Raw genomic sequence first — 21,122 nt, 5'->3', positions numbered from 1 at the left:
TGAGCTGCAGTGGGATGCCATTTTACACCTGCAGCTCGCCAGTAGTATTTAAACAAAGCCCAAAGCTGAATTTGGCTTGGTCTTCAGGTCGAAGCGGAGCGGTTATTCACTGATTTTTATGTCTGTTTTAGGTGAAAGGCAAATCTATTGAACTTCCACTCCCTTTGACCTTGCACCATCAACTCTTTTGTCATTTAATCTCTCCTGCCTTCCACCCTATCACAGATCGTCCCTTTTGTTCATTTTCCTACCATCCTCCCTTTCACTTGCTTAAAACCTGTTATATCTCTAACATTTCCCAGTTCTGATGAAAGGTCACAGACATGAAATGTTAACTGTTTCTCTCTCCACAGATGCTGCCAGACCTGCTGAGTATTTCCAGCATTTTCTGTTTTCATTTTTAGTCCAGCTCTGAGCTAGAAATGCACGTGGGGAGATACAATTAATAGTGCAGGGCTCAAGTCTGCTTTCTGGACTAGACATTTATGATCTAGCAGGTGTATTCCTAACAACCCCCTTCACAGTATATGGCAAGCAATGTAAAATGATGCAGCAGATTTCTCGACCAGGGAAAATGCACCCTTCCATGTAGATATTCAGCAGATAGAAATCAACCAAGGATAACTACTGAGGTGTAGCCTTTTATAATCTGATTTCCTAGGAATAAAATATTTGTGTATACCTTGCCTTCATTCCCAAAATTATGTGGAAGGTTCAGGCAGAGGGAGTAATATTAATTTTGATAATTCTCTATTTGGCTGAGAGGAGCTTGTTCACAAATCCTCTGGAGCTGTGTTAATCAATCTGCATTTCTTTTCTCTTTGGCTGGCTCTGCAATCTCAGATTTGGTAATCAAACATGGTCTTCCCCAAAGACACCAATCGATGGCTTGATTGGTGGGATAAATTATTAGGTGAGGGACTCTGCCTTCAGTAGTAGTTCTACTAAGCACCCTGAAAATTGTCCAACCTAAATAATGTATTTGGGTTTATCTTGTGATGTCATAAGCACTTTAAAGTTATTAAATTCTGATATTCCAGCAATGTTTGTCTGCAGACTGTATTTCCAATCTTAAAAAAATGTCGACCTGTTGTCCTCTATGGATCAACATTTTCTAGTGCCCCAATTCATGAAAGTCCTTGAAACAAAGCCTTAAGTTGACCCATGACAGCAACATAACATCTTATTTTGTTCTTTTAGTGACAGCTGTGGCTCAGTTGGTAGCACTCTTGTCTGAATCAAAGTTGTGGGTTCAAATCCCACTCCAGAGACTTGAGCTCACACTCCAGTGCAGTTGTGAAAAAGTGCGGCACAGTTGGAGGTGCTATCTTTCAGATGAGACGCTAAACCATGGCCCTGGCTGCTCACTCAGGTAGACATAAAAGATTCCATGACACTATTAAGAGCAGGGAAGTTATCCCTCGTGTCCTGGCCAATATTTATCCCTCAATCAACATCACAAAAAATGATTATCTGGTCATTATCATACTTCTGTTTGTGGGAGCTTCCTGTGTGCAAATTGGCTGCTACATTTCCTACATTACAACATGAATACACTTCAAAAGTACTTTATTTGCTGTACATCATTTTAGGACATCCTGAAGTTGTGAAAGGCACTATATAAATGCAAGTCTGTCTGTCTTCACAAAATTTTACACATGTTCCCTTTCAATACTATCAAAATGTGATATTAAAGGTTAGGCTTTGTTTGACTATAAAAGGGAAATTGCATTTAGTCCTAGATTTTTCACTTCCAAAATGCTACATTACAATTTCAGCACATCAAGTATATCAGCTTCAAGTCTTGAAGTTAATCCACAATATTTTATGCTGTTTGGATTATTCTAATCTTTGATCCATCAACATGCACATCAGCCTTGGCTCAGTGATAGCACTCTCACTTTCAGAGTCAGATTTAAGCTCTACTCCAGAGGCTTGAGTACAGATCCAGGCTGGCACTTCAGTGCACTACTGAGGGAATGCTTCACTGTTGGAGGTGCCACGGACCTATCAACTCTCTCAGGTGGACAGGAGATCCCATGATGCTATTTGAAGAGAAGGGAATTCTCCAGGTATCTTGGCCCACATTTATTCCTCAACTAACAGCTTCGTCATTGTAGTTTTTGGGATCTTGCTGTGCACAAATTGTCTGGCACTTTTCCTACATTACATCTGTGACTATGCTACAAAAGTACACAGCACTTTGGGACGTTGTTAATGGGACCAACCTGATGGATCAGCAGGTCTCTTTCTGTCCATCTTTTCTGTATATTCTTATGCAAGCTATTGCTGAAATCAGGGGATAATTCTTCACACAGAGTGAATTATTACCTGGAATGTCTTCTGGATAAGCTAGAGGAGACAGAAACTCACCATTCAAGCACCTGACAACTGTGGGGGTATCTAAGGAAGGTTGAGGTCAATTGGCCCTCCTCATCTGGTTCTTGGTGAATTTGAAGTTTTTTTGAGCTCCTCATCTAAATATGAAACCAATAGGATATTCTCTATAGAAAGACAAGTCACAGAACTTTACTGTCTTGCAACACTTAAAACTCAAATAGAGACAGAAGCCATGTGTATGCTTAAATTAATTTTCCAGCTTGCTAACATTTCCAAACACTGTGGCGTGGTCTTGCAACACAAGTCGAAAGTTTGAACGTTTTATATAAAGATATCTCAGTAATGCGCATTGTTTATAGGCAAGTACAAACATCACCAAATAAGTCTGCCGTCAAAATCACTTTCCAATTAAATTTCACGCTTACATGTGTATGGAGCCTTAGCTGATATACATGTTCACTTACCACATCATTCCAGTATTTTCCAAACTTCACTGTAAACAAAAGTCACTTAATATTCTTTTGTGTATAAAACATTTATTAGAAAATCAATTAAATACAAAAACTTCTAAAGAAACAAAGGAAAGATGAAAGAAGGCCAGCACAGCATGCCCACATGGAATTTATAAGTGATTTAGAGCCCACTGGTTCATTCCATTTACAGCCCATGTACTGATTTTGCATTCAATTCTATGCTGTTTCTCTGACAGTTTCTGCAAAGAGAGTGTAAAAGGTTAAGCATTTGCCATTATTCTTGGCATGCATTACTGAACCAGCTCCACATAAATGCAATTATCTGTGGAATTTGTTTCTAGATTACAGCTTCTTTGCAAAAAAAAAATTGTTCAAAATAACATTTCTTAGTGCCTATGAGAGATATTTTGTAGCAAAGGTCAAATACCCTGTATGACCTCCCATCTCCCTTAGAGGTGCACCACTTTTAAACTGGGTGGTTCCCTGTTGTGAATCACTCCAGCTGTTTCCCTTTGATTGGCTCTTTGCATCAGCTGGTGCGTCCTGGTTATTTGTGTCTCCTATACCAAGGTCAGGGAGCTGCAGACTCACAGTCCTGACATCATACACACGGAGAAGAATTTCAAATGTATTGATATCCATGAAGTCTTGCTCAGCCATAGCAAGGCAGGTACGTTGTGCTTGTTCAATACAAGGAGAGAAAGAACCGATCCTTCCACCTGCATAAAAACATTTAGAGATTAAAAATAGTTAAAACATCCCACACATCCATTTTACCCATCGCAGACAAAATTAACTCACTTTTCCCTTTCTACCTTTGTTTTAAAGCCATGATATGCACACATTTGATTTGTGTTTTATCCTTTTTCCCATTCATTTCTAATTTGTTTTTCACTTTATCCCTCAGTTTTCATCTTCCCTCCCCACCTCCTTTCAGCACCTTGTCTTTAACTCATATTGACTGATTACAATTATTTTATTAATTCTTCATGACCATGGTCGTTGAGATTCTTCCCATCCACTTCTCCCCAGCCTCCCCCACTTACTGTGGTCTAAGACCGTCAGGTGACAACCTGATATGTTGAAATGAAATGAAAATTCCATGAATGCAAATGAATCCTATAAAAATCAAAGCAGTTATGTAGATTAGATGGTGAACTAGCATATGGTTTGAACACTGTCACATGATTGGACCTGAACAGAAATTATGGTAAAGACCGGGAGTGAAGATAAAACTCACTCACTATCCCATAGGATTACATAGCAGACTGCACCATAAAAAATAAAATCGAAGATGTATTGGCATGTTAAACCCTCCATGGTCGATACTGTTTTCACAATGAGGTCAATCACAAAGTGCTTTGGAAAAGGAAGACGAAACAATGTTTTTTCCATCTATCACAAACACACAAACTTGCCCAAGAGCATTTTTACTCATTAGGAGCTTCAAGAATGAAGGACACAAAAAATTTACACAAAAAAAAAACGAATGCAATATTCCAGTTGGGGTCTAACCGAGGCTCTGTACAACTGAAGTATCACTTTCTCACTTTTGTATTCTCACCCCCTTGAGATAAAGGCTAACATTCCACTAGCCTTTTTAATTACTTTTTTGTACCCATGCACATGGACACCCAAATCCCTAGGCTCTGTCACAGCAACTAGACCCTCCCCATTATGAAAATATTCAGATTTGTCTTCAGATACAAGTGGATGACCTCTCACACCCCCACACTGAACTCCATTTTCCATTATTTTGCCTACTCAGTCAGTTTACGTTCCTGGAGATATTCCTGCTCCTATGTACAGTATGTATTGTAAATCCTAACAGCATCATCTGTAAACTTAGATAGACAACTCTCTATTCCTTCATCCATGTCATTGGTACACAGTGAAATGTTAAGGTATTGTCAAAGATAAATTTTTCTAGTCTATTTGCTGGGGCTTTCTACATTGCCTGCTTTATCCTCATTAGTTTACCTATTTAGGTTACAGAGTCCTATGTAGCAATTCAACATGTTCGATTGTCAATATGATTAAAAGAACATTTTTTAAACCAGGCTACTTAACATTTTAAGTGAAATACATACTCTGTTTAATGCTTCCTACTAACTAAATTTAATTTCTACATATGCCCCATTTTTAAGGCAGCAACATATCATTAAGCAGGAAGGGTGCTAATCAAGGCTATAAGCCTCAAGATTCAATGTCTTTTAATAAAATCCACTTTTAAATTGTTGCCTGTCTTGGTGCAAATACACCCTTTCAAGATGACTGATTAGAGGGAGGTTACTCACAAAGCCCATCCAAATCGGATCAAGGATCATCAGTAAGGACAGTATGAGAAGAAAATCCTAGTCTTGTGACACAAATTCCCTGTGGATTGTTTATTCAAAATAAATGTAATTTTACTGAACTTCAGTAACAGTAAGCAGGCAAACTGCAGCAAAAGGTTGGAAAGGTTAATTAAGTTAAAATATTTATTCTTTTTGCAACCTTATAGAATTGCTCCAGGTTGCGGTTTCAAAACTCATATTTTGTCCAGCCCAATATAATTTAACAGCAGCAACGATGTCAGAAAATATCTGTGTCGTCGGCTGCTTGAGTAAAGACTGCTCTGTAATCACTTTAAATTACATTCAAAAATAGAGAGTATACTTCAGCCCACTGACTATAATCAAAGAATCTGTTCTGGGAATTTCAGAATGTATAAAATGGCAGATATTTACAACTATTGAAGAACAGTGGCGCAGTGGTTAGCACTGCAGCCTCACAGCTACAGCGACCCGGGTTCAGTTCTGGGTACTGCCTGTGCGGAGTTTGCGTCCTTGGGGATCCTGCCATCTTCCATGCGGCTCACATGGCCAAGCCATCTCAGGCGCCGCTGGCTTAGTAGGGTGTATATGCTGGGGATGTTGGCCGCCTCGAGGACTTCTGTGTTGGAGATACGGTCCTGCCACCTGATGCCAAGGATTCTCCGGAGGCAGCGAAGATGGAATGAATTGAGACGTCGCTCTTGGCTGACATACGTTGTCCAGGCCTCACTGCCAGTACTGAGGACACAGGCTTGATACACTTGGACTTTTGTGTTCTGTGTCAGTGCGCCATTTTCCCACACTCTCTTGGCCAGTCTGGACATAACAGTGGAAGCCTTTCCCATGCGCTTGTTGATTTCTGCATCGAGAGACAGGTTACTGGTGATAGTTGAGCCTAGGTAGGTGAACTCTTGAACCACTTCCAGAGTGTGGTCGCTGATATTTATGGATGGGGCATTTGTGACATCCTGTCCCATGATGTTCGTTTTCTTGAGGCTGATGGTTAGGCCAAATTCGGTGCAGGCAGCCGCAAACCTGTCGATGAGTCTCTGCAGACACTCTTCAGTGTGAGATGTTAATGCAGCATCGTCAGCAAAGAGGAGTTCCCTGATGAGGACTTTTCGTACTTTGGTCTTCGCTCTTAGACGGGCAAGGTTGAACAACCTGCCACCTGATCTTGTGTAGAGGAAAATTCCTTCTTCTGAAGACTTGAACGCAAATGAAAGCAGCAGGGAGAAGAAGATCCCAAACAGTGTAGGTGTGAGAACACAGCCCTGTTTCACGCTACTCAGGATAGGAAAGGGGTCTGATGAGGCGCCGCTATGCTGAATTGTGTCTTTCATATTGTCATGGAATGAGGTGATGATACTTAGTAGCTTTGGTGGGCATCCAATCTTTTCCAGTAGTCTGAAGAGACCACGTCTGCTGACAAGGTCAAAGGCTTTGGTGAGATCAATGAAAGCAACGTAGAGGGGCATCTGTTGTTCATGGTATTTCTCTTGTAGCTGTCGACGGGAGAACAGCATGTCAATGGTGGATCTCTCTGCTCGAAAGCCACACTGTGCCTCAGGGTAGACACGCTCAGCCAGCTTCTGGACCCTGTTTAAAGCGACTCGAGCAAAGACTTTCCCCACTATGCTGAGCAGGGAGATTCCAAGGTAGTTGCTGCAGTCACCGCGGTCACCCTTGTTCTTATAGAGGGTGACGATATTGGCATCGTGCACGTCCTGTGGTACTGCTCCCTCGTCCCAGCACAGGCAAAGCAGTTCGTACAGTGCTGAAAGTATAGCAGGCTTGGCACTCTTGATGATTTCAGGGGTAATGCCGTCCTTCCCAGGGGCTTTTCCGCTGGCTAGAGAATCAATGGCATCACTGAGTTCCGATTTTGTTGGCTGTACGTCCAGCTCATCCATGACTGGCAGAGACTGGGCTGCATTGAGGGTGGTCTCAGTGACAACATTTTCCCTGGAGTACAGTTCTAGGTAGTGTTCCACCCAGCAGTCCTTTTGCTTGCGTTGGTCAGTGATTGTGCCCCATGATTTAGATTTGAGGGGGGCAATCCTCATGATGGTTGGCCCAAAGGCCCTCTTAATGCCATCATACATTCCTCTGATATTTCCGGTGTCAGAGGCCAGCTGAATATGACTGCATAGGTGTTGCCAGTAGTCATTTGCGCAGCGCCTGGCTGTTCTTTGTGCAGTGCTTCTGGCTGCTTTAAGTGCTACGGATGTTTACTCGCTGGGGGCTTTCTTGTAGTTCAGCAGTGCAATGCACTTAGCGGCTATGACAGGTTCCAGCTCTTCAATGTGAGATTGAAACCAGTCTGCATTCCGCTTCACACGTTTGCCATAGGTGGTCATTGCTGAGTCGTAGATGGCGTCTCTGATGTGGGCCAACTTGGTCTCTGCATCCCCTGTGGGAATGTTTTGAAGGGCTTTTTTGAGTGAATTTAGAAACGTACGTAACAGCTGTGGATGAGAAATTCTGCTCGTGTTGATGCGCGGGCGGCCCTTCTGCTTGGAGTGATGCAGCTTCTTTGGTTTGAGGTTAACCTTGCTGCACACCAGGGAGTGGTCAGTGTCGCAGTCCGCACTGTGGAAGCTGCGAGTGATTTGAACGCTGTTTAGAGAGGCTCGCCTTGTGACAATGAGGTCCAGCTGGTGCCAACGGCGTGATCTTGGGTGCCTCCAAGAAACCTGGTGACAGGGTTTTGTGTGAAAGAATGAGTTGGTGATACAGAGGTTATGATAGGTACATAACTCAAGCAGTCTCTGACCATTCTCATTCATCCTACCAGTGCCATAGCGCCCAAGGCAGGAGGGCTATGAGTCATGGTCGGCCCCAACCCTGGCATTAAAGTCCCCCAGCAGGAACAGGTGTTCTCTCATGCCTCTCATAATTTTATATACCTCTATCATGTCCCCTCTCAGCCCCCTTCGCTCCAGAGAAATGAGGGGCATAGATAGGAAGAAACTTTTTCCTTTAGTGGAGGTGTCAGTAACCAGGGGGCATAGATTTAAGGTAAGGGGCAGGAGGTTTAGAGGGGATTTCAGGAAAAGTTTTTTCACCCAGAGGGTGGTTGGAATCTGGAACACATTGCCTGAAAGGGGTGGTAGAGGCAGGAACCCTCACAACATTTAAGTATTTAGATGAGCACTTGAAACACCATAGCATACAAGGCGACAGGCCAAGTGCTGGAAAATGGGATTGGAATAGATAGATGCTTGATTACTGGCATGGGAAGGACCTGTTTCTGTGCTGTATGATTCTATGACTTTGAGAACTAAGGTAACTGAAAGCACAGCTGTCAATGTGGGGCAGTTAAAATCAGGGATGCACAAGATGTCACATTTGGAGGAATGCCGAGATTGTGGAAAGTAGTTATGCTGAAGGAGGTCGCAGAGATAGGGAGAGGCGAAGCCATGGCAGCATTTGAAAATAAGGATGAGGCGTTGCCAGACTGGGAGCCAATGTCGGACAGCAAGGACAAGGTGATGGGTGAACGGGACTTGCTGTGATTTAAGATGCGGGGAGAGTTTTGGATGAGTACAGTTTTATGTAGGGTGAAAAGACAGGAAGCCAGCCAGGAGAGCATTTGAATTTCAACAGAAGATTCACATATTCTGTTTATTTGGTATCATCTGCCCTATAATGCATAAATTTTAAAGCTTGCAGCACTGGCACATATTTTCATTGCTAGCATCTCATTTTTTTCTTGTATCTTATGTCGGCCATTTTTTTCTGTCAAATAAATTTAGCAATTCCCATGCACATAAGACACTGGCCTCTTTGCTCTCCCCAGCATGTTGCCTGATGAGAAATCCATCTAGTCAGCCTCAATCCAGCTCTCATCACGCATCAGTTTACCATACACACACAAAAGAAAACTGTCTTCGCATTTGGTACCAATGATATTTAATGGTAAATAACATCGCAACACTTTTTCTTAAAAATTAGTTATTGGTTTATCATGTATATACTTTACAACTTCAACATCTTAGTATGTACCATCCCAGGTATTTTTGGTGATAAAGTTTATAAATTAATAAGATTATTTCCTGTGATTTTAGCTGAGACACCAATCTCAGCAAATTTGTATTTCAACACCACTTTGAATTTAGCTCTTCTATAGAATCACAGTAATTTTTCAGAAATGTTTTTCAAAAAACTAAGCAGAACGTATTTTACAGCTCAAGGTGAATGACAGTGAACACCAATAGAAGTATCTGCAGGTAAGTGTAATAGCTGTATGCAGTGCACTCAGCTGCTTCTTAATATTATGTAGAATGAACTGAGGTGTTCATGGAACCACCTCCTCCCATTAGTTGCCTGACTATCCACCACTCTTCTCAACTGGATGTGTTAGGGCAGTGGTTCTCAAACATTTTCATCCATGGACCACTTAGGTGGGCAAAAGACACCACGGACCACCTACCAGTACTACCCCACCCACTTTCGCTTGCCACTGCCAAAAAAAACCATCAGAATTAATGGGAAGATGGCGCTACTTTTGATGAGACGCCAATGAGGTGACGTCTGTTCCCAAGCTGGAGAGCTTCAGCCTCATGTCAGGCTCCATGTTCAGACAGTTCCTCTTTGTTTTCAGCCCCACAAGTGTTGAAAATCTGATCTTGCAGTTGTATGTTTTAATGGTCACATAAATCTTGCTTATAAAACGACATTGTTGCTGCTTAGGCTTATGGTGACTTGGTGACCTGTATGCCGTGCACACAGGGTCTGGTTGTGTGACATCATGTGAGTGGTACCTATCAGGGTTCTAGCTGTTCTCTTGTATGGCCTTGGCCGTGGCGTTGCGTGTCAGTGACTTGCATTTTGGACCAGCCTGTGGACAATCTAGAGGACCCTCACACTTTCAGAACCATTATGTTAGGCTTAGGAACAGGAATAGGCCATTTAGCCCCTTGAGCCTGTTCCGCCATTAAATGAGAACATGGATGATCTGCGACCCAACTCCATATACTTCCTTTAAAACCCTGGGATGGAAAACATCCGGGCCTGGGGATGTCACTCATTAGTGTCACGATTTTCCTTGTTACTGTTATTTTGCCAACATTAATTTTGTTGAGTCCCTATCCCTGAATCAACATTAGTTTCCTTGGAATCCTGGCATGCTAACATGCTCCTCCATTGTAAATACTGACGCAAAGTGATTATCTAACATGCTCACCATTTCCCTATTTTCACTGACCACATCACCGTTATCAGCTTTCACGGGGCCTGCATTGCTCCTGACCGGTGCTCTTTTCCCTAATATAATTGTAAAATTTTGTATGTTAATTTTGGTGTCCCCTGCAAGTTTCTTTTCATACTCCCTTTTTGTAGTTCCTACTATTTTGCTGGTCACTTTTTGTTGTTCTTTATATCTCTCCCGTTTGGCAAAATTGCATTTTTATACGCTTTTTCTTTTAGATTTTTGTCGTCTCTTACCACTTTAGTCGGCCATGGATTTTTTTGGCAAGTAGAGTTCTTGCCCTTTGGGGGGTATAACCTGGGACTGTATCACAATTTTTTTTTGAACACCTCCCATTGATCTTCCGTCTTTTTACCCATTAATAGACTTGCCCTGTTTACTGTGGGCCGTCTCTGTCGCTTTGCATTAAAATCAGCCTTACCTAAATCTCAAATCTTAGTTTCAGGCTTCTTCCTTTCAAACACTATGTTAAACTCGTCATATTATGATCACTATTTGAGAAATGTTTACGCACCATTAGGCTGTTAACTAAATCTGGCTCATTGCTAAATCTAATATGGCATGCCCCCTTGTTGGTTCTAGGATATATTGTTGCAGCAAACTGTCCTGGGCACATTCAAGAAATTCACGACCTTTCTGACATATGCTAATCTGCTTATCCCAATCTATATGAAAGTTAAAATCCCCCATTAAAACCACTCTGCCTTTGCTACATGCTTGTCTAATCTCTGTATTTATACAAGTTACCACTTCACAGTTCCGAAGTTCCGAAGAAGGGTCACTGACCCGAAATGTTAACTCTGCTTCTCTTTCCACAGATGCTGCCAGACCTGCTGAGTGATTCCAGCATTTCTTGTTTCTGTTTCAGATTTCCAGCATCCGCAGTATTTTGCTTTTACCACTTCACAGGTTCTTCTAGGGTGCTAATTCCCACTACAATCTTAAATCCTTTCCTATTTTTTAATTCTACCCATAAATTCTCCACTGCCTGCTTCCCTCTCATTACATTCTCTCTTACAACTGAAGTAAGTGCAATCATAATCACCAAGGTTACTGCTCCCTGTCTACCATTTTCCCTGTCTTTCCTGCAGACATTATAAACTGGCATATTTAGTTCCCAGCCCTGACCGTCTTGCAGCCATATCTGATGAGACTTTAAACCGAGGCCCCATCTGCCTGCTCGGGTGGATATAAAAGATCTCATGGTACTATTTTGAAGAGAAGGGGAGCTATCCCTGGTGCCCTGGCCAACATTTATCCCTCAATCAACAACACAAAAACAGATTGTCTGGACATTACCACATTGCTGTTTGTGGGGGTTTGCTCTGCACAAATTGGCTGCCGTGTTTCTTACATTACAACAGTGATTACACTTCAAAAGTCTTTCATTGGCTGTAAAGCACTTTGAGATGTCTCATGCTCGTGAAAAGCACTAAATAAATGCAAGTCTTTTTTTTTCTCTTTTTATTGTCGAGAGTGCAACAGCAAATGCAAAACAATGGGAAGAAACAGCATCATCATGTTAAGTTGAAGAAACTGAATGGCATCAAATTACCAGTAAAAAGCCAATAGAAAACTGTACAACATCAATACCCTACTAAATTTCTGGATCCCTTCTGCCAGCCACAAGAAATCTCCTTGACAAATATGTTTTAAGCCTCAATTTACTATATTTAAACAGTTTACCATCAGGAATAATGGAATTCATGTGAAATATTTATAGGCTACACATGGTATTAAATATTAAATGCCTGATTGTCCTGTTGACTTGATAAAGACATTTATTTAAAAAGCATAGTGTATGTAAAATGGAAAGGAAACAAAAACAGGGGAACTGGAGGAAAGAACAGAACTGCAACAGGATTAGATAACAAATCAAACAGCCATTGCATTTTTAAAGTTAATGCTACTCTATTGTAGTTGTTAAATAGTAATAATTTTGCAAGGTAATCATTCTATCTTTGATTCTCTGTTCTCTTACCTTCCACCTTCAGGGCAGACTTTGCATATCTTACAGCCTCCCAGGGTGATGGGATGTCCAGAAATACAGCATCTGCAATGCTGACAACTCCAAAACCTTCTTTACAAACATCTTGGTTTTTCACTGTAACCAAATGATCTATCCTATGATCACAAAACTCCTCTTCCGCTTTCTCTGCTCGTTGTTTATGAAACTCCACACTGTATAGACGTCCAGTTGGTGCAATGGTCCGAATGATAGCATGAGAAAGAGAGCCACTTCCTGTACCTACAATATAAAGAAAAAAGATGGTTTTGTTTTTAATCTAAAAAAAATCATATTAACCAAAATACTTAACAGAATGGAATAATGGGCACCTTGCAGCAAGTAGGTGATGTAAGGCAGTCAATGGGCAAGTTTTTTGTGGGCAAGTTTTTTTGAGGAGGCTTTCGTAGATGTGGGAGAGTTAGCAAGGTGAAGAGTTTCAGGAAGAAAATTCAAGATGGTAAGGATAAAATGGTTTATGGTTCTGCTTTTGTCTATTGCATTTTAATAAAAATACTTGACTGTAAAACTTGCCTAGGATGGTGAAAAATGTTTCTCAGTGCTTAGCTTGCATCTGTATCAATAAAAGGAACTTGGGATGCGTGGTTCAATCATGCTGAGTTATCACCAACTTCTCAGGTCAACTAGGTAAATGCCAACCTTGCCAGTGACCTCTATCAGTTCAGATTAAACTCAAAGCAAGCTTCAAGAATGGCATCTTGTCATTCTTCTGGGCACTCTGATCTGAACATTGGCTTCAGTAACTTCAGATCTTACCTAGTTTCTTTACAGCAAAGACGGCTGATAAGGCGATGAACCCATCAGTGACTTGGCGTATGGGGTGGGGTGCAGGTAGGTGGAAGAAGCAAGGTTAACATCTTGGGTGTAGATTCTTGGAACACAGATCTGACTGGGAGAGGTGAGGGGCAGTTTCTGCACCTGATACTGGGCAGTTGCATTCTTCCTGTGAAATGGCCATTCTCACTGTGTTTCCAGCATTTCAGTTCTAATTTTAGACCTGCACCTTTAATGCTTTTTTTTTTGTTTTCCCCTTCCCACAATTTATTCCATTCTCTCGATATTTTCTTTGGACGGGCCTCTCACTGTCTTAACTATTTGTAACTTCATTCATATTTTAAGATACTCCAATGCTTCACTGAGATTATCTATTATATTATGTAAATATCCTACTTTTCTTTTAAGCAGTGTGCACATCATTGAGTTCATTAGCTTTCCCTCATGTTTGGAGTTCTGCCCCTCCTGTTTCTCTCCCCAACCGCCAATTCTACTTAAATACTCGGTTTATCTTTCAGTTTTGTATCTGAAATTTTAACTTGCCTTTTTTCTCTATAGGTACTGACTACTGGGTATTCTCACTTGTTTCACTACTTGAATCTCATGCCTCCATTATTTTTGGGAGACAGTGAATTATTTTTAATTGTGATAATATTCTATCGGCAAAGTGGTAAATAACATGACCATACAGTGCGCGGGAGCCTTAAGCAACAAAATGTGCTGAAACCCGTTAAAAATGGGCCTTTGTGGTAGCTGGCATTAGTGAAACTGTCAAGTTTGCTTTGGATTATCACTGGCGGTGTATCAGAAGCCAGCAGTTCTAGCTCCCCACAAAATCCAATTTAAAACTAAATGCAGACCGAATATAACAGGCGGGGGGCTCTGCTCAGGCTATTTAAGCTGGGACACTAATCATAAAGTAGTAGCAGCAGGTGCAGAATACACTTTTTCCCACTATTGTTACAGCTCTCAGAAATCCCATTTATGCTTGCTTATTGTGTCCTGTGGACCTCAAGTTAAGACTCTTTGTTCTCCCTATTGCTAAGAATACAATGTTGATTCACAGCCTACTATTGAAATGTAAATCAGTGCATGAATGAAGTTCAAGATTGTTGCAGATGTTCCAGTAAAAATAATCCATTCAGAAGCAAATTGGAAATGTACCACAAGAACTGTGCAACTATTCTTAAAGTTAAACTGAACATTATACTCAGTCACAAATCCAGATGCATACTTTGATATTGCATTTGAATAATTATCCATAAACAAACTAGCTTAAAAAAAATTAGAATTTAAAATTAGTATTTTGCTTTTATTATTGAACTCCTGTGCGTCTGAAGTACTTGCATTGATTTTAAAATTGAGCAAAAACCAGTTTGTACAAAATATACACAATGGGCTGGATTTTACTGAGCCCCTGATGTTGGGCTCTGTGGCGGGGGTGGGGGGGGGGGGCGGGTGCTGGAAGATCGTTCCGGCATGAAGTGTGACGCCAAGAGGGACAGGCCCGATCTTCCCGGTGGTGGAGAGGCTCCGTGGCGAGGCTCCATGGCGGCCCCATCCCCCCACCGCTGCTGAACAGGACCCACATTACCATATGCAAATTAATAAAATCAATGCAATAAGATACACTTACCTGGGATCTTATGGGCCTGCCACTTCCGCGCCTTCAATTCCCCGTCTGGGGAAAGCAGCAGGCATAACACTGGTTGGGGGGGAAGGGGGGGGCGGGGCAGGGTTAGGATTTTTAGTGCTGGGGGGGAGGAGGAGGGGATGGAAGCTACGTAATTTAATTGTTATTGGAGGGGTGGGAAAGGGTCGTTATAATTTTAATCCGTACATTTTGGGGGGGTATCTCTTTAAAAGTTTAAATTTGCTGGCAGGGCTGGCTGCCCTTTAAAAATGGCACCAGCGCCTGCACACAAGCAGCTGACACCATTGCTGGCGACGGGCAGCCTGCCCCCTTCCACGTGATTGAGGGGAGTGGGCCGACCCGTGTATTTAAATGAGCCACCGCGCAGTAGATCGCAGTGTCTCTGCGACAACGGCCTGCACATGTGGGCCGTCATTTTTACGCCTGCCGCCGAGAGCGTTGGTGGGCTCTTCAAATCCAGCCCAATGTTTCAGTAAAACGCACACCTGTACAATCCTGAAAACTGCTGGCATTCCAGATATGCATAAATTGTCACAGTCCAAATTTCCTCCTTGCAAGTCATGGATGATCCAGTTATATGCTTTGTCCCAGATTTTGTGTCAGTAGTGACAGCAAAACTGTTAGCATTCACTTGCATTACTCATCTGCTGTCTATATCCTTATCACAGCAAGTTGCGTTCACCCATCACCTCTGTGCTCGCTGATCTACATTGGTTCCCGATCAGCAATGACTCCATTTTAAAATTCCCATCCTTGTTTTCAAATTCCTCCATTGCTTTGCCCCACCCTATCTCTAATCTCTTCCAGCCCCACAACCCTCTGAGATATCTGTGCCCATCCAATTCTGACCTTTTGAGCATCCTCAATTTTAATTGCTCCACTATTGGTGGCAAAGCCCTAAGCTCTGGAATTCCTCCCCTAAATCGCTCCACCTCTCCTTCCTCCTTGAAGACACTCCTTAAAACCTCTCTCTTTGACCAGGTTTTTGACCAAGACATAACATAGGATTAATTGGGGACACATGAAATAAAACCATGTAAACACTGTTTGGGCGGCACAGTGGCGCAGTGGTTAGCACCGCAGCCTCACAGCTCTAGTGACCCGGGTTCGATTCCGGTACTGCCTGTGTGGAGTTTGCAAGTTCTCCCTGTGTCTGCGTGGGTTTTCTCCGGGTGCTCCGGTTTCCTCCCACAAGCCAAAAGACTTGCAGGTTGATAGGTAAATTGGCCATTATAAATTGTCGCTAGTATAGGTAGGTGGTAGGGAAATATAGGGACAGGTGGGGATGTTTGGTAGGAATATGGGATTAGTGTAGGATTAGTATAAATGGGTGGTTGATGTTCGGCACAGACTAGGTGGGCCGAAGGGCCTGTTCCAGTGCTGTATCTCTAATCTAATCATTAAGTGGCCTATACAAATTTAAAAATCATACTAAACAACCTCAAAAAAATCAACTCCATAACATATTTCAAAATCAACTCAAAAGCTCATCCCAATGCACAAGGGCCTTCTCCTTGTTTATATTCATTTACTAAGTCAGCTGCTCCTGAAAGCACCATCTGTGAGCACCACTTGAGCACATCTCCAGCAGCATCACATGATCAAGCTAAAAAAAACTCTGACATCACGCCTGCTTGCATACATTTACATAATCAGCCAACCTTAAGTACAAGCCATGTCCTCTCTAATCCGGTTGTCAAAGGTCATGAAACAAAACCTATTCTGCATACAAATATTCAGTTAAGACTGAAACTTGAAGGTTTTAGTGGTCTTGTGCTTAAACCTGTAATTTGTGTACTTAAATAGACAACCACTTGATGAAAGGACAAAGCTAAATACTTTATTTCAGCTCTTGCACCTAGTTGGAACAACTTGCAGTGAAATTTACCAAGAGCTGTGACCAATGGGATATTTTTGAATACCTGCAGTGCAGTTTTGAATTTAAAATAGAATCCTCTTGCACGTACCATTAGCATTTTAAAATAGATTATTTCTAATTAATTCTTGTAATAATGTTTCCTAAATGTTATATACAATGCAATAAATTTAATGATACACTGCTGACAAATTAAAGAATTACTTTTCTTTTGCTTATAATCTACCTTTGTTTATAAAAAAAAAAGGAAACAACAGAATTAATCACTCTCGAGTCAGCTGCTCACAGAACCAGAACCAATAATGCTGCCTCCTCCAATGTCTCTTTGCTCCAGTAAAATGCTTTCCCAGTCACTTAGTGTCTCACCTCGATCACCTGTTTGAGATCCCCAACACACCATGTAACGAATATTGACTGGCTGAATTATCATCCATGCTTTTAAGGGAAAAGTGGATTCATTGTTAATGATGATGCTTATTATTGCAGTGCTCTGCAGAGAGAGCGGGGTCGTGTTGTGAGTTGTGGATTCCTCTAGCAAAGGGCAAACTTGGACAGAATTGAATCTATTATTGCGGAAGACTTCTATGGTTTTAAAGGCACAATGCACTGGCCTAACAAGTTGCCTCACTGGGGCAGTATATCTTTTCGCTGGAGAAAGAAGACAAAAGAAGCTTTTTGTATTTTAGCTTTTCTTAAGAGTTTAAAAATGGGCATCTACCTTCCCCCTAAAATATGTAGAACTCCTGTATTCCCATACAATAAAATCAGAACAATCGATCATTCTCCAGCAACAAATGTTATCCAACAATCTCTCCAAATACTCAGTTTTAACCATTTTAAGTGAAGTAATGAAAGTAAACTAATCCAACAAATTACAAAATGTACGAGCATTCTTCTATCTAACCCTCAGCAAAGACATCATATTATCATCGAACATTTATGGCACTAAAAGAGGCCACTTGGCCCATCGTGTCTGCGCGGCTGGAAGAAAAAGAGCCACCCAGCCTAATCCCACTTTCCTGCATTTGGCCCGTAGCCCTGCAGGTTACGGCACTTCAGGTGCACATCCAGGCATCTTTTAAATGAGATGAGGTTTTCTGCCTCTACCACCCTTTCAGGCAGAGAGTTCCAGACCTGCACCATCCTCTGGGTGGAAAAATCTTTCCTCATCTCCCCTCTATTCCTTCTACAAATCGATTTAAATCTATTCGCCCTAGTCACTGACCCCTCTGCTAGGGTAAATAAGCCCTTCCCACCCACTTCATCCAGGCCCCTCACAATTTTGTACATCTCAATCACATCTCGCCTCAGCTTCCTCTGTTCCAAGGAGAACAACCCCAGCCTATCCAATCTTTCCTCATAGCTGCAGTTTTCCAGTGCTGGCAACATCCTCATAAATCTCCTCTGTACCCTCTCTAGCACAATTACATCCTTTCTGTAATGAGATGACCAGAACTGCACACTGTACTCAAGTTGTGGCCTAACTAATGTTTTATATAGTTCCGCACAACCTCCCTACTCTTATATTCTATGCCTCAGCTAATAAAGGAAAGGATTCCATATGCCTTCTGAACCACCTTACCGACCTGTCCTGCTAACTTCAGGGATCTGTGGACATTCACTCCAAGGTCCCTCACTTCCTCTACACTTCTCAATATCCTCCCATTTATTGTGTATTTCTTTACATTGTTTGATCTCCCCAAATGCATCACCTCACACTTCTCCGTGTTAAATTCCAATTGCTACTTTTCTGCCCACCTGACCAGTTCATTGATATCTTCCTGCAATCTGCAGCTATCCTCCTTGCTAGCAACCACATGGTCAATTTTTGTGTCATCTGCAAACTTCTTGATCGTGTCCCCTACATTTACGTCCAAATCATTTGTACCACAAAAAGCAGGGAACCTAGTACTGAGCCCTGCGGAACCCCAATGGAAATAGCCTTCCAGTTGCAAAAACACCTGTCAACAGTTACCCTTTGTTTCCTGTCACTGAGCCAATTTTGTATCCAGCTTGCTACATTCCCCTGGATCCTATGAGTTTTAATTTTCTTTTTTTTTAACCAATCTGCCATATGGGACCTTTTCAAAAGCCTTGCTAAAATCCATGTAGACCACATCAACTGCACTACCCTCATCAATCCTCCTTGTTACTTCCTCAAAATATTCAATCAAGTTAGTCAGACACGACCTTCCCTTAACAAATCCATGCTGACTATGCTTGATTAATCTGTGCCTTTTTAAGTGACAGTTTATCCTGTCTCTCAGAATTGATTCCAATAATTTGCCCACTAGTGAGGTCAGACTGACTGGCCTATAATTATTCGGTTTATCCCCTGCTCCCTTTTTAAACAATGGTACAATGTTAGCAGTCCTCCAATCCTCCAGCACCACACCTGTATCAGGTGAGGATCAGAAAATGATGATCACACCTTCCGCTATTTCCTCCCTGGCTTCTTTTAACAGGGGTACATTTTGTCCAACAAGGATATAGTCAGGAGGGGGGACCAGACCGGACTGGAATGGCTGACTCTGGGAGAAGGATGCATCATCTGTGGCTAACTAAGGAAGTTAAAGGTAGTATCAAGTTGAAAGAAAAGGCGTACAATTCTGTGAAGATTAGTGGTAGATCAGAAGATTGGACAGATTCTAAAAACCAGCAAATAATGACTAAAAAAAGGGAGAAATTACTGTATGAAAGCTAGCTAGAAATATAAAATCAGATAGTAAGAGTTTCTACAAGTATGTAAAAGGAAAACAGTAACTCAAGTGAGTTTTGATCCTCTAAGAGAGAGAGTCTGGGGAATTAATAGTGGGTAACAAGGAAAAGCTGGAAGCATTGAACAGGTATTTTATGTCAGTCTTCACTGTAGAAGTCACAAAAAACATCCCAAAGACACTTGAAAAACAAGAGGTAAAAGGGAGGGAGGAACTTAACACAAGCACAATCACGAGGGAAAAGGTACTGGGTAAACTATTAGTACTAAAGGCTGACAAGTCCCCAGGATCTGATGGCTTTCAACTTAGGGTCTTAAAAGAAATGGCTGCAGAGATAGTGGATGCATTAGTTGCCATCTTCCAAAATTCCCTAGATTCTGGAAAAGTCCCATCAGATTGGAAAATAGCTAATGTAACACCCCCATTCAAGAAAGGAGGGAGACAGAAAGCAGGGAACTATAGGCCAGTTAGCCTAACATCTGTCATAGGGAAAATGCTAGAACCCATTATTAAGGAGGTTATAGCAGGACATTTAGAAAATCATAATGCAATCAGGCAGAGTCAACATGGTTTTGTGAAAAGGAAATCATGTTAAACTAATTTATTAGAGTTCTTTGAAAGAAGTAACAGGCAACGTGGATAAAAGGGAACCTGTAGGTATGGTGTACTTGGATTTCCAAAAGGCATTTGATAAGGTGCCACATCAAAGGTTACTACACAAATTAAAGAACTCATGGTGTAGGGGCTAACATATTAGCATGGATAGAGGATTGGTTAGCTAACAGAAAGTAGAGATAAATGGGTCATTTTTGGGTCAGCAGGATGTGATTAGTGGAGTTCCACAGGGATTAGTGCTGGGGCTTCAACAATTTACAATATACATCAATGACTTGGACGAAGGGACTGAATGTATGGTAGCTAAATTTGCTGATAACACAAAGATAAGTAGGAAAGTAAGCTGCGAAGAGGACATAAGTGTCTACAAAGGGATTAGATAGGTTAAGTGAGTGGGTAAAAATTTGGCAGATGGAGTTTAATTTGGGAAAATGTGAACTTGTCCACAGGAAAAACAGGCAGTATATTATTTGAATGGTGAGAGACTGCAGAACTCTACAGTACAAAGGGATCTGTGTGTCCTTGTACATGAGTCACAAAACATTACCATGCAGGTACAGCAAATGATTAGGAAGGCAAATGGAATGGTGGCGTTTATTGCAAAGGGAATCAAGTATAAAAATAGTGAAGTTTTGCTACAGCTGTACAGGGGCTTAGTTAGACCATATCTGGAGTATTGCGTACAGTTTAGGTCTCCTTACTTAAAAAAGGATAAAATTGCATTAGCAGTTCAGAGAAGGTTCACTTGACTGATTCCTGGGATGAAGGGGATATCTTATAAGAGGCTGAACCAGTTGGGCCTCCACCCATTGGAGTTCAGAAGAATGAGAGGTGATCTTATTGAAACATATAAGATCCTGAGGGGACTTGACAGGTTGGATGCTGGAAGGATATTTCCACTTATGGGTGAGACTAGAACTAGGGGAATAAAAACAGGAAGTGCTGGAAATATTCAGCAGGTCAGGCAGCCTCTGTGGATAGAGAAGCAGAGTTAGCGGTTCTGGTCTGTGACCTTTTATTAGAAACTAGGAGACTTTCATAGAACATGGGAATACAGTTTAAAAATAGGTTGCGTTTGCTGACAATGCAACCACTAAGTGGCACAGTACTAGCACATGCG

At 41.7% G+C, this 21,122-nt stretch overlaps 1 protein-coding gene across 2 annotated transcripts in view; it reads right to left on the bottom strand.

Moving 5' to 3' along the window:
* Positions 1–1,963: 1,963 nt before the first annotated feature.
* Positions 1,964–21,122, bottom strand: part of trmt61a (tRNA methyltransferase 61A) — a 51,108-nt gene continuing 31,949 nt past the window's right edge. For both annotated transcript variants that reach the window (XM_068038989.1, XM_068038990.1), the window contains exons 3-4: positions 12,322–12,588; positions 1,964–3,532 (exon numbers count right to left, since the gene is read on the bottom strand). In XM_068038989.1, the coding sequence (XP_067895090.1) occupies positions 3,207–3,532; positions 12,322–12,588 (593 nt within the window). In that variant the 3' untranslated portion in view covers positions 1,964–3,206. The remainder of the gene's footprint in view (positions 3,533–12,321; positions 12,589–21,122) is intronic.

The sequence above is a fragment of the Heterodontus francisci genome, chromosome 9 (assembly GCF_036365525.1).
Source record: "Heterodontus francisci isolate sHetFra1 chromosome 9, sHetFra1.hap1, whole genome shotgun sequence".
Taxonomy (NCBI): Eukaryota; Metazoa; Chordata; class Chondrichthyes; order Heterodontiformes; family Heterodontidae; genus Heterodontus; species Heterodontus francisci.
This window is presented reverse-complemented; position numbering and strand designations above follow the sequence as displayed.